The sequence below is a fragment of the Propithecus coquereli genome, unplaced genomic scaffold (assembly GCF_000956105.1).
Source record: "Propithecus coquereli isolate 6110/MARCELLA unplaced genomic scaffold, Pcoq_1.0 Scaffold9, whole genome shotgun sequence".
Classification (NCBI taxonomy): Eukaryota; Metazoa; Chordata; class Mammalia; order Primates; family Indriidae; genus Propithecus; species Propithecus coquereli.
Genome location: NW_012155284.1, coordinates 3,651,110 through 3,664,988, shown reverse-complemented (window position 1 = coordinate 3,664,988; position 13,879 = coordinate 3,651,110). Strand labels below are relative to the sequence as shown.

Below are 13,879 nucleotides of genomic sequence, written 5' to 3'. Positions count from 1 at the left end.
TTAGAATATTTGCCATGGGTATAATGGTGGACTTGAAATAAGTGTTCTGAATTAATTCTGAAATATTTAAAATGCCCTTCAAAATTCTATTTGACTTAACTTTTAGAACTACACTGTACTATTCCTTTTAATCTATATACCCATTTAAACTGTTTCTGATTATTAATTATATTTGTTCTTACCCCTTTTAGGTCACAGATTCCTGCCCCTTTAAGAATTTGAAAGCTAGGAACCATGTACTTAAAGAAATGTACATGTACATAGTCTTTCACACAATTTTAGTAGTTTCTGAAATTGTCTGTCTCTGAGCCTTTGATCCCAGATTGACTGCTGATGTTCAGACTTCCCAATGTAAAATGCTGAAAGTATCAATACTTTTTTAGCCAAATATGTTTGAAAGAATCCTGGCTGAGTTTAATTAGTTGTAGCTACTTTATTTTACTCTTTCAATGGTATACTCTCCCCATCCAGATTCTAAAATAATAGCATAATCTGACGATGCAAGTAAATCTTTACTTTCAGATCTGTATTATTAATCTAGATTACATCAGATATAGTTTATTCTTTATTTTTTCATTTAAACTATTGGATAAGATTAAATACACATAATCCTACAGGATTACTAGTAGAATATATGCTAGAAGTGTTATTAAAATAAAGATTAATGTTGAATTAAGGCAGTTTTTTGTATAGTTGTTAATTGAAATAGAAGATGGTAAAATTAAGATGCCATCGTGAAACAAATCATAGGAAACACAAGTGCGTCTCCATTAAATGGTAGACTTCTATCTTCTGGTTAACTGGGGACTAACCGTAAAACCCTTTGTATTCCCCCTTTGAGGTTGAAAGGCTTTAAAATATATCAGAGTGCTTCCCCCACGGCACAGGATTTTAACCCTTCCCCATCCATTTGCAATTCCTTGATTATTTCTGTGAACATAACATAAACTGCTATAATATTGAACTAACTATATATAACAATCTTGAGGTTAGCTACTTAAATTTCATAATTTTGTCTTTCTCATAAAGGCATATAGCTGAATTACGATCAGTTAGGGTTGCATTCTCCTATTTCAGTTTTATTTTAACGCATCTAATATCTATGGGCATTGACTGTATACTCTGGCATACAATCATACATACGGATATACATACATATGGATATGTGCTTAGGATCCAGACAGTACTGTCCAGCAGAATGTCCTGCAACAATGAAAACGTTCTGTATTCGTACTCTCCAATGGGGTAGTTTCCAGCCATAAGTGGCTAGTGAGCTTCTGAAATGAGGCTTATGCAACAAAGGAGCAGCATTTCTAATTAACTTTAAATAGCACTGTATGACTAGTGGCCAACATATCGAACAGAGCAACTCTGTAGATCCCAAATCTGTGTATGTTAACTCTTTATGAAGTCTTGAGTGAATTACTTAACCTCTTTATGAAATGTGAATAATATGTACCTCTACTGGTATTATGATTTAGTGAATTTACATGTATATATAAAGTATTTAGCATAGTACTTGACATAGAGGAAGAACTCAATCTGTTGTACAAGTATCACTGAAAGGAATACAAGGAAGAGAAAGATAGTTCCCATGCTTGAGATGTTTACTTGCCTTAACCAACATTTCAGGGTTCACCAAAGGATGCTGTTGAAAAGATGATGTGGCATTTTGTATGGGCCTTGCCAGAAAGTTCTGACAACAGGGAGCTTTGATATGGTATACACAGCCTGAGCAGAGGCAGAGAAGTTGAGGTGCTTGTCCAGGCAGGGAGACTGGTTTTATGTTTTCAATTTAATTGTCAATAAGCAGATTGTTCCTTATCGGCATACTCAGTATTTTAAAGTTTCTAAGTACAAGTAGTTACTGGGTTATGGACAACCCAACTTACAGGATTCGGTATTTACAAATGGGCTCCCGAGGTTCCCCATAAGGATAATTTATAATTTGGGAACTAGTTTCTTCCATGAATGTAAACAAAACCCTCATGGCCTAGAGGTTGATTGGCACAGCATCTTTATACTGGTGGCTAGCCTCATTGTTTATATGGTCACTTATGCACAGCATCACTTTTGCCTTTTTAATGCGATTTTGTGAGTCCGCTCTCACCCTTATGACCACGCCTCCAAAGTGAAAGTCCACTGCAAGTCCAGGTGAGCCTGCAGTGAAGAGAAACATAACTACAACAGAAACTAAATTAGAAATAATTAGGCATTCAGAGAAAGGCCAGATGCCATCATTCATTGGGAAAGCATTAGGCTTCAGACACTTGACTATCAGAACAATTAAAAAGGATAAAGTGAGAATAATGGAACATGGGAAAGGCAGTGCTCCATTGAAAGCATCAATTATTACTAAGCAGTGTAGTGGATTAATTACTGAAATGGAAAGGTTATTATTGATTTGATTAATCAAAATAAGCATATCATCCCTGTTAGCATAGCATTGATACATTAGGTGAATGTTAACCTTTAATATTTTTTTGAAATCTTTCCCACCTAAACTTTTTGTATGAGTTTGTTTTTATGTTCTGTTTGTTTGAATTAAAAGAACGTACACAACAGTTTCTGTACTGTTACTACAGTACAGGAGTATTATTATTGAAGTATTACACTGTATTATTACCACATATGATCCGTTATGTATTGTTATTATTACCGTACATGCACTGTTCATCAGAGATCTGAGTTACATACACATGTGACACAAGATGTTCTTAGGAACCAGTCTCATCCGCAACCCAAGGATCACCTATACTGAAAGCTAGGCTCCACGCTGAAGGCTTTAATTTATATTACTTAAATTATTTTTGCCATCTAAATTATATTTTAGCAGCCATTACCAAAAAGCAGGTAGAAAAGTTTTAAATGTTTTAGGCCCTGTCCTTGGTGCTTTATTTGTATTTTATCGTTAAATTCTCAAACATAACTCTTTATGCTATAAGCCCTTAAAGCATTATCTTGAAATCCCTGAGGCAGGGATTTCAGAATTTACATTTTTAGATTTTAGAAAGTTAATATAGAGCATATAACTTCAGACAAGTGTTGTCCCATGTAATGAAACATAGTTACATTAAATGGAATAACTAAGGACTAACAATGGTTTCACAAAATTTTAGATCATGTTTTCCTACAAATGGATTGAGAGATTAGGGTTGATGTTAAAGAGATCATGGAAAGTTTCAGTTTTCCAAGATTTCTGAAATGTGGAATTCCGGATAATTCTGTCCATTTGTATTATCTTTATTTGTGCAGCTTAGTGTGGAAACCTGTATTTATAATCAGGTTTGTCTGGTTCTAAGTCTCATGTTCTTTCTTTACACCTTTTCCATGTAACAAGGCTAGTCTTGATTGATAACTTGCCCTTAATGTTATTTCCCTTATGCCATGTGTTGTTTTTATGACTTCTTTGTGAACCCTCACTTCATTTCTTGTTTATTGCATTCTCTATAATTCAAACACATTCTCGTATGACTCAAACAATGGTGTGTGCTAGGTGAGTGTTTGTTGAAGGAATGAGTCAACCCGCAGCTCTGTTTTTTTAGTAGCTCCTCTAATGTCAGTAGGAATTTTCTAGTACACTGTGAAAAGGCAGAACAGGGGTGTCATTAGTTTGTATATGTTGCTTTCTATCTGATTTCATGATGTAATAGAGTCAGTCAAAATAGCTGTATATAAAAACTACTATATCATTATTATACACATTGAGAATGACTGTGGAATCAGTGTATATTGTAGTTCGGTCAGTGTGTGGACATGAATTGATACTTGATTTCTTTGCCAAATTTACTGTAAAAATAGTTTGTTACCTTTTTCTTATTTTTTGGATGGCACTCTTTAATTTTATCTGGTGGAAAGAACACTCTTGTAGGAATTGGGAGACTTGGGTCTACTTCCAGCTTTGCAAGTCACATTGGGAAGTTACAGTTTGGTTTCGGGTCTTGATTTCTTGATTTTTAAAGTATGTTTGTTTGACCTGGTGTGGTGGCTGACACCTGTAATCCTGGCACTCCAGGAGGCTGAGCCCTGAGCATTGCTTGAGCTCAGGAGTTCGAGACTGGTCTGAGCAAGAGCAAGACCCTGTCATGGGCATGGTGGCGCACACCTGTAGTCCCAGTTGCTTGGGAGGCTGAGGCAAGAGGATCACTTGAGCCCAGGAGTTTGAGGTTGCGGTGAGCTACGATGATGCCACTATACTCTACCCACAGGGACAGAGTGAGACTCTAACTCCGAGAACAAAAACAAACAAACAAAAAAAATGTGTTTGTTCAGGTGGGTGAAAGTAGAGATGAGTAAAATTTGAAGGCAGCCAGATTTTCTTTTGAATATTTAATCTACCTTTTGGGCTTCCTTCTTGCCTAGGGAAATAGTGCCCCCAGGTATAACACAGGTACCCCCATTGTGGCACCTACCTTCTCTGCACTCCTTAATTATCTGAAATTAGTTCTCTTTTTACCCTGGATTTCCTTTCCCTTACTTGTGTGGCTTTCAGCTGAAGACAGGAAAAGTCAGTCTGGAAATTCCAGATGTTATAGGAGATTTAGAGCATGTGCCCACCTGTCATACCTCTTCATGCCATACGCTAAGTATTTTCTTCCATGTTGATGTTTAGATAAACCGTAGAGTACCATCTTGCCATCCCACCTTTCTCAGACTCATGTCATTACTTTCTCTTTAGCTTACCCCATAAAAGCCTTGTGTACTCTGATCCTGTGAAAACTTTTTCCTAAAGCCCACCACTGCCCTTTTGTTTGCTCTTTTGGGGGCTGTGATTTAACAGACTCCTGGTCTGCCCATCTGCCTCTGATGAGGTTTTATTCTTTGGAACCCAGCCCTTGGCAAATAAATCCATCTTTGGAGTCTTGCTCTAGATAGTGCTCACTGAACCAGAAAATTGGGGGTGAGGTCACTGCTTGTAAGAGAATACTCGCTTCCTTTCTCAGCTTGATATTTGATATTGACTGTATCCTGGTAGCACTATGCTTCTCAAATGTTTTTAAGGTACATCGGCTCCGGGCAGTGGTCAGAGCACTGCCCTACTTGGCCGTTGAGGCAGCTGACAGTACTGGACAGGATAGACACACCTGGAAAGTACAGGGGAAGAACTTAGCATAGCATGTTGAACATAGTAGATAAACAATCACTTAGCTGGAGAGAACCAGAGTAACAAAAGTGGAACTAACAGCCTCGACCTGAACAATGTCACTGGAAAGTGATCTTAAATTAAGGTTTTTAGACAGATTTACACTAAGGTTAACTGAGTCTCCACTTGAGAATAAAGACTTTAACATTAGGTATTTCATCTGTTTGTATGCTGTGGTTACAGAGAATGTGGGTATAGGTAATACGATACAAATTGGGGCTGTGGTCTCCAGAGCAGGACAGGAGCCCCAAGATTGTATGAAAAGAGATGCTTATAATTTAAAGTGAACCTGGGAGTCTTAGTGTAGAAAATTATTCCCAGGTTCTTATTAATGACCCAGGACAAAAACAGTAGGATTTCATGTTGTCAGCATTCCTCTCTCTAGCTACTATAAAAAACCCACTTTGAGGTGGTTATATATATTGTTACTCATAAAATATTTCCTAATGCAGCAGGATCACTCATTGGCTTACAAATTAGATAATTTATTTTAAGTATTCATTTAATTTATAAAATTTATTATGTATCACTATATTAACAGTATCACTTGTTAATTTTAAATTTATGCCACTGCACATTTAGATAGAGCCTAACCATTGCTTTTCAGTTCAAAATTCATGTTACAGGGATTTTAAGTTATGTATTAAGGAAAAAAATATTCTAGTCATTGGGTAAGACTGTGCGGATATCTAGACTTTAAAGCTAAAACTGGGATCTTATTTAAAACATACTCTGTGTTCTACCATGTTTTCACCAATTTCACCACACAGATCAGTTAGCAGCAATAAGAATTCACTATTTTTGCCACTGTAAGCTCTCTAGGACTGCCAGTCAAGTATTTCTCTGGAATTCTGGGGTCCCAGGTGATGTCTCACATGAGCTCATAAATAATACTCTGATTTTCCTTTTTGTTCCTTCCCCTTTACTGGTCACTCCTTCGGAAGCCACTTGAGGCCAAGTCCTCCCCACCATTGCTGCTAGGGCTCCCAGGGCACACTGATGTGCATGCCAGGGCTCTCCTGGAGCTTCTAAGCATGAACCTTTAACCTGCCAAAGCCCTTTTGCTGTGTTCTTGGAAGAAATGTTCTTGGGGAAATGCTTACTCATTCTCACTAGCAAATTATGCTTGTACTTCACTTCTCACAGACTACTGAAAAGCCATTCTTTCAGCTTCTTGCAGCTGCCTTTCTCCAGAGAGCCAAATGGGAAGCCATGGAAATGGTAGGGTTAGGAACCCATATCCGAAGCATACTTTTCCCCTAGTGGATTCTCAGCAAAATTTTTTTTCTCCTTTGAGGGCCAAAAACCAACCAACTAGATGAATCTCATGTAAGACCATTCATGACTTTGTGAGCTATGCTGAGAAATTTCTGAATCACACTTTAGGTTCAATCTAGAACTCTGCTTGCAATTACTTAAAGATAATAGTGACCGTTACCTGTAGATTGCAAGGATTTCCATCTTAAAGCAGTTCTGTTCTGCTCACATACACTCACCTCACTCTTCAGTCAACAAAACCCAGAAGCTACCAGACTGTGACCATGGAACAAAGCAAAGCCCCAGATGTGTGGGATTAATCAGCTTTTACCACTCTTGTAAATATCTGAGAATGGCCCAATCATTTTCATATATCTGATGAAAAGAGTAACTGCATGTCTTACCATCCACTTTTGAGAGTAAAAGGAGACACTATTAATATATTTTTTTTAAGAAAAGGGATCTTGTTCCGTCATCCAGGCTGGAGTGCAGTGGTGTGATCATAGCTCACTGCACCCTCGAACTCCTGGGCTCAAGTGACCCTTCTGCCTCAGTTTGCCAAAGTGCTGGGATTACAGATGTGAGCCACTGCACCTGGCCATCATTTATGTCAGGACGAGAAATATGAATGAGCTATAAAGTAAATATTAAAAACCTTGTTTTTATCACGTTAGCCTCCTTACTTCTACAACCATATGACTTGATTACTACTGTTTTTATATGTTTTAAAAGTCTAGATTTCTTGACTACAGGTTTCTTTGAGAGCAGTTGCTTCATGATTTATCCTATCTGATTAATATTATTTTCTAGGCATAAGTTGATTTTTTTCTTGTCTCCCACCAACGAGAAATATTTTTATTTTCAATGCAGATGCAGAGTTTGCAGGGTGGTACAGAAGCTATAGCCCGATTGGATCAGTTAGAAGCTGATTATTATGATCTGCAACTTCAGTTGTATGAAGTACAGTTTGAAATCTTGAAGTGTGAAGAGCTACTATTGACAGCACAACTAGAAAGCATCAAAAGACTTATATCGGGTACGATGTGGGTTTTAAGCATGTAATTCCACAAAAGAGTGAATATATGGGGAAAATGCTCATAGCTTGCAGCTGTTTCCTCTCTTAAGATGTTAAAAAAAAATTGGGGGGGGCATGGGGGTGATGTTTGGCATTAGTTTAGTGCTTACTGCGTGACAGACACTGCTAAACACTTGCCCATGCTCTTAACCACTACCCCTTGTTGCTGCTCTGTGACAGAAAAGAGAGATGAAGTGGTGTACTATGACACTTACGAAAGTATGGAGGCAATGCTGGAGAAGGAGGAGATGGCAGCGTCTGTGTACTTACAGAGAGAAGAGCTGCAGAAACTTCAGCAGAAAGCACGCCAGCTGGAAGCAAGACGAGGACGGGTTTCAGCTAAAAAAGCATACCTCAGAAATAAAAAGGTATTTAAGTCTTACTTTGATTTATTACTTAGTCTTTTTTTTTTCATTACTTAATTTTTGATCCATGTCCACTAATTCTAATCTGTTTTCTGTCAGTAGAACTTGCATGTTTTAGAACTAAGAGTTAACTTCTTGTCAGAGCTTAGTCCATTTTATTAAACACACATAGTTCTCTTGTGAATTGCCCTTTTAAACATACTGGAACAGCCAGTGGTGATGAGCTCTTTACCTTCAGAAACCCTAAAGGCAACTCTGCTAAAAGCCATGACTACAGGATCCTATATTAATGCAATTCCTGGCTCCTGTCTTATTTAAGGAGGCCACTAATGCTATACAAGTCTTCTTACCTCAGTCTTGAAGAAATTTTATAGATCGTTACTTATTTGTTTTTAATTTTGAGCACATTTCAAAATGTTTGAAACACAACAAAAATTTTTTTTAAAAATTAGCCAGGCTCAGTGGCGTGAATCTGTAGTCCAGCTATTTGGGAACTGAGGCAGGAGGATCGCTTGAGCCCAGGAGTTCAAGGCTGCAGTGAGCTATGATCACAAACCTATGACTGCCTCGTACTGATTTGCGTTAGACTCAGATATTCAGGAAAAAGTGCTCTCTGATAACCCACTTCTCGCTGTTCACCACATTCCCAGGGCTTCTACTTTCCCATTCCACAGAAAATCAAAGGCCTTTGTTTTTTGAAATAGATAACTCTTGCACATTAAAGAAATTCAGGCAGGCATCACTCCACAGTAAGTCAGAGCCCAAGACCTTTCAGTCACTTTGCCCATCCACACAGAGCAGTTACCTTGGCATCCAGAGCCATGGCTTTCACATAATTCTGTGCCTTTCCTATTTCCATAAGACAATGGTAATTGAAACTCCCTATTTTTTCAAGCCTGGGCCTGATGGTTGTGAGCTTGATATTTCAGCCTGTGCCAACCAGGTAAACATTGCAGTGATTCCAGCAGGTCCTAGCACTGTCTATAGAAAAAAGTTTGAGAGGAGAATGAAATGTAAGTATACTTTAAAAGAATAGACTATTTAGGTATATTAGAAACATTATTTTATATATTACTTTTAGGTGTATAATATAGTACCTTAGAAACTAGTTAGAGTTTTGTGAACCTCAAAAGTTTTTGAAAATACGATACAATTCAGACTTAGTCAGAAGTCTGATTCATTTTAATTCAACCATATGCTAGGCAAATTGTAAGGCTTGGGATACAAAGATGAGCAAGGCACAGTCCCTGTTCCTTTCAGCCTTATAGAGAAGGCAAACCAGGTGAACAGTTGAATGTTCTGCCAGGTAGCAACAGGGGAAGAGACGGGAGTAAGGAAAGGCTTAGAAGACATGATGCTGGACTGGGTGTTAACACCCGAATAGAAATTTGCCAGATTGATGGTGTTGGGGGTAATTCCAAGCAGAACAAAAGAGGCTTAGCCAGAGACACCGAAGCAGAAAATAGCTTCAGGGCACTATACAGGGTAAGACATGCTGCAGGGACTGGGTTATGGAAAGTTTTATATACGCCACTAACAAGCCTGGGCTTTGTTCTGAAGATAGTGCAAATTATTGAAAAATGTTAAGCAAAGGGGTAGTATGAACAGATTGAAATTTTAGGAAGATGAGGCAACATGAAAAATAGGTTAGAGAGAAAAGAGACTCAGAGGTTCTGTTTGGAAGGTGTCACATTATTCTCTACCTCAATCAAGTTGAGATGTTAAGACTATGAACTAAGTTAGTGGCCATGTAGATCGTAAGGGATATACAAATCTGAGAAATATATAGATCTGACACTTTGCAGAAGTAGAGAGTCAATAGGATTTAGTGATAAGTGGCGAAGGAGAAGGAGGCGCTATTCTCCAGCAGCCTTCCATGTTCTGAATTAGGCATTGAGATGGGTGATGATGCCACCAACCAAGATGGAAAACCCAGAGGAAGAGCACATATGGGTGACAGGTGACGAGCTAAGTTTTAGACTTGCATATAAGAGGTCATGGGGTATCCAGGTAGAGATGACTATGGGACAAGAGTGGTAATACAAGAGTGGTCCTAGAAGAACTTAATGAGTAGGTGATTCTTAGCAGTGGTACGGGTGGAGGTTTGGGGCTGATAGGAAGGAACAACTGGGTGGGAAACTTATTCCTGCTAAGATCAGGAACAAGGCAAAGCTGTCCCCTCTTACCACTCCTTTTCAACATTTTGGAAGTCCATAATTGGGTGGGAAAAAATCTTCCTTATACTTAAATATTAATTCAGTAAGCAAAGCTCAACAAAACATTCTTGGCTAGGGCATAAGAAGACATTGTACAGGGCATAGGTTGAGCTGCTCTGATGTAGTATGAGGGAAAGAATGCTGCCAGACACTTGAGTATGTGCAGAAGAAAGGGATCAAAGAGAAAGAAACAGTTGTTGAAGTTAGAAGAAGCAGGAGAGCTTGAAGTTTCACAGAAGTGAAGAAGAAAGATGATTCTACCATGTAGAGTGGTCAGCAGTGTTAGGTACTTCAGAGAGGTCAAGTGAGAAAGAAATTAGGGGGCTCCACGACATTCAGTATTTGAGAATACTGGGGCCTTATGTTGAGAATTTTGTGGGGAGAGTTGGGGGCAAGAGCTAGATCACAGCAGTCTCAAAGGGAGTGTAGCAGAGGTCTAGAATAGAGACTAAAGGAATAACAGAGGAAGCTGGCCGCACACAGGTCAGTGGCGAAGAAGGAGTAACCTTGGTGACCAGGGCACACATAACTGTACTCTTTTAGTGGCATCAAGAGCCTGACTCAGGCCAAACTCTTCCAGCTCTTCCCTTAACTCTTCCCTTGTTGGCATATATTAGCTCATATCAATTTAATCAACATTCTTCAGTCTTCATTCTTATCTTAATCTAAATCCGAGGGAAGCCACCCCTGGAGAATCTACCCATTTACACTTGTGTTCCCGTCCCCCAAGCCACCAACTGAAGTGACATAACTTCAGAGGGAAGGAGTGACGTAAGATTAGTGAAAAGACAGGAAACGAGATACACCAAGTCCTAAAAAGAAACTGAGACAAGCAAATATGCAAGAAAAAAAGATAAAAATAAGCTTCCCTATGTAACACCATCCAATATTTGCTTGTTTACATATTGACATTGCCAAGGTTACTAGCTCCTTGGTTTCTCTGTCACCACAGTAGGATTGCATACCAAGGGCTAGTTCTCATTAAAAGCAAATCGTGTCCTACCTTACCTCTTAAAAGAGTGGAGATAGGTGGTCTCTGTCTATCCCGTGAGGACTTGAAGTCAGTGCTTTGTGATTAAATGCTTCAAGAAAAGTAATAGAAGTAACATTATTCTTTACGTATTTTTTATCTTCTTTAGTTCTCCCAGTAGCCAAATACGGTAGCCCTTGCCTGAAATCTAGAAAGCTAAGAAGATCGGAAGCATTTTCATACTTAATTTGGTGGCAAAACCAGGTCTCAACTGACACGAAGTTATTTATTAATCTTGATCTCACTCTATTCATAACATTTCACTGGAAAAATATTATTACTTTGGGGTATGGGTTCACATCCTACTCAAGTTATTAGGTTATATATGACATATGCAACATACCACACCATTCTCTAAAATATGAAAAAAGTTTGAATTTCACAACACACTTTACCTCTGTTCTGGGTAAACGATTGTGGACCTGTATCCTCATTTTATAACGAAGTTTACGAAGGCTTCTCGTAGTGAAATAAATAAAGCAGTTTGTATGAGGCAGGGGTACAGATTCCATACTACATCTGTGTGACTCAGGAGCCAGAGTCACTATATCACTATACTATCACGACACTAAGTAATGCTACCTTTGTTTTCCCAATGGCTCCGGGCAGATTCTTATTGGGCAAGAGTGAACCAGAGTGGATGAAGAACATGATGTTTGTCATTTTGCTTTAAAGTACAGTTTACTGACTTTAAAGGTTATTGTGTGACTTTCTCTGATAGAAAGACAAATGCTGTAGCTGGGGTATGTTGGAGACTAATGTCAACCTTTTTATCTCAAGAACCAGAGGATAGTTAAATTAGGAAGGGTGCAGGTTAAGTGAAGATTTAGCTTGGTGCTGCTAAATATTTTTCAGTAAGATTATAGTGCATTACTTTATAAAGAAGCACATCTCTCCTAATTATTATAAAAATCTCCTATTTTATATTGTAACTAGAAAAGACATTTTATAGTTTATATTTACAAAAATAATTTTTTATAATATTGACATTCTAGTCTTTAAGGTTTCTTTTAGCTCTGATGTCTATGACCAGAAGATTCAGATCTCATGATACTGTTTAAAACCAGTCTGGATAAAATCACGATTTAACTCACCAGAGAGAGCTTAAAAATACAGACTTTTAAAACAAGAGTTGTATAGTCTTTTTTTTGCCCAGACGTGTTTAAAGAGTATAATGAGACTTTAAAGCTTCTGGCCACAGACTTCAGACTTGAAAGAGATCTTTCAGATTATATAAGGATACCTTTACCCCGCTTTGTATCATCCCTACCCTTCCAGAAAAGGAGAAATCGAGAGGTCTAGCACATTGACTACCACCCTAGGAAAAAAAAATTCTTTTCCTTGGGCCATGGTGTTTTATTATGAAAATAGAATAAAAACTTCAAATACAAAATGCTCCTATGTAAATTAATGAAAAAAATTGATTATTTTTTATTGTTTTCTGTGTGTGAGTTATATGCAACTTGAAAAATAGTTCATGCGGGTCCCGAGGTAGAGACCTGTGAGTTATGTATGCTTTACCAGGCTCTGGGCTCAAAACTAGTATGAGTTTAAATACAACTCATGTGGCAGTTAATGTGCTCAAGAAGTTAATAGTTTAATAGTCTTTTGTAAGATCCCGATTTTATTTGGCTCACGCAGCTTCAGTAGTCCAGATAAGACACAAGGAGTAGTTTACGTGGTACCTTGCTATACAGGTGGTATATATTAAGATTAAAACTTATCAAATAAACCTTAGTGTGGTCTGCAGAATCTTTCAAGTTTCACTTGTATTAAAACACATTTTATGTATTTATAGGAAATTTGTATTGCAAAACACAATGAAAAATTCCAACAGCGCACTCGGAGTGAAGATGAATATAGAACTCATCATACAGTACAACTAGTAAGTTTGGACTCTTGGAGACTTGGAACAAAACTTCATTTTTTACATGTCTTAAAGTGGATAAAATCTATAGAGAACAATAATCGTATAACTACCTGTTAGTATTAGTTCACTTTATTTAATGAGCACATTTTAGGCAAAATTGAGTGGCGAATACAGACAGTCCCTATCCTCTCAACTCACACATAGCCTCCCCTGCCGTCAATGTCTCATGTATCCCATCCCCACACTTGCATAGCCACTCCTCCGACAGCCCCCCCGCCCCCACTGTCAGCATCCCCCGCTAGAGTGGTACATTTGTTACAATCAGTGAAACAACATCGGCACATCATCAGCACCCAAAATCTGTTGTTTACATTAGGGTTCTTTCTTGGTGTTGTGTGTTTTGTTTATTTTGACAAATACACAAAAACATGATTCTGCTATTATGTCATACAGAATAATTTCACTGCCCTAAATATCCCTTTGTTCCACTGTTCATCCCTCCTCCTCAAACCCTTGATCTTTGTATAGTCTCCATATTTTAGCCTTATCCAGAATGTATAATTGAAATCATGGTACATAACCTGTTCAATTGGCTTCTTTAACTTAGTATCATGAGTTTAAGATTCTACCACGTCTTCCTGGCTTGATAACTCATTTCAGTTTAGGGGCGAGTAATATTCCATTGTGTGCCTGTCACACAGTTTATCCAGGTACCTATTAAAGGGCATCTTGGTTCCTTCCAAGCTTTGGCAATTATGAATAAAATGCTATATAAATATCTATGCAGGGCTTTTTGTGCACATACATTTCAGCTCATTTGGGTTAGATGCCAAGGACGTGATTGCTGGATTGTATGGTAAGAGTATATTTAGGCCGGGCGCGGTGGCTCACGCCTGTAATCCTAGCACCCTGGGAGGCCGAGG

The 13,879-nt window shown here is 38.2% G+C and overlaps 1 protein-coding gene across 1 annotated transcript in view; it reads left to right on the top strand.

Moving 5' to 3' along the window:
* Positions 1–13,879, top strand: part of JMY (junction mediating and regulatory protein, p53 cofactor) — an 88,462-nt gene that overhangs the window by 58,447 nt on the left and 16,136 nt on the right. The window contains exons 5-7 of the mRNA XM_012664480.1: positions 7,271–7,436; positions 7,656–7,843; positions 12,885–12,971. Of these exons, the coding sequence (XP_012519934.1) occupies positions 7,271–7,436; positions 7,656–7,843; positions 12,885–12,971 (441 nt within the window). The remainder of the gene's footprint in view (positions 1–7,270; positions 7,437–7,655; positions 7,844–12,884; positions 12,972–13,879) is intronic.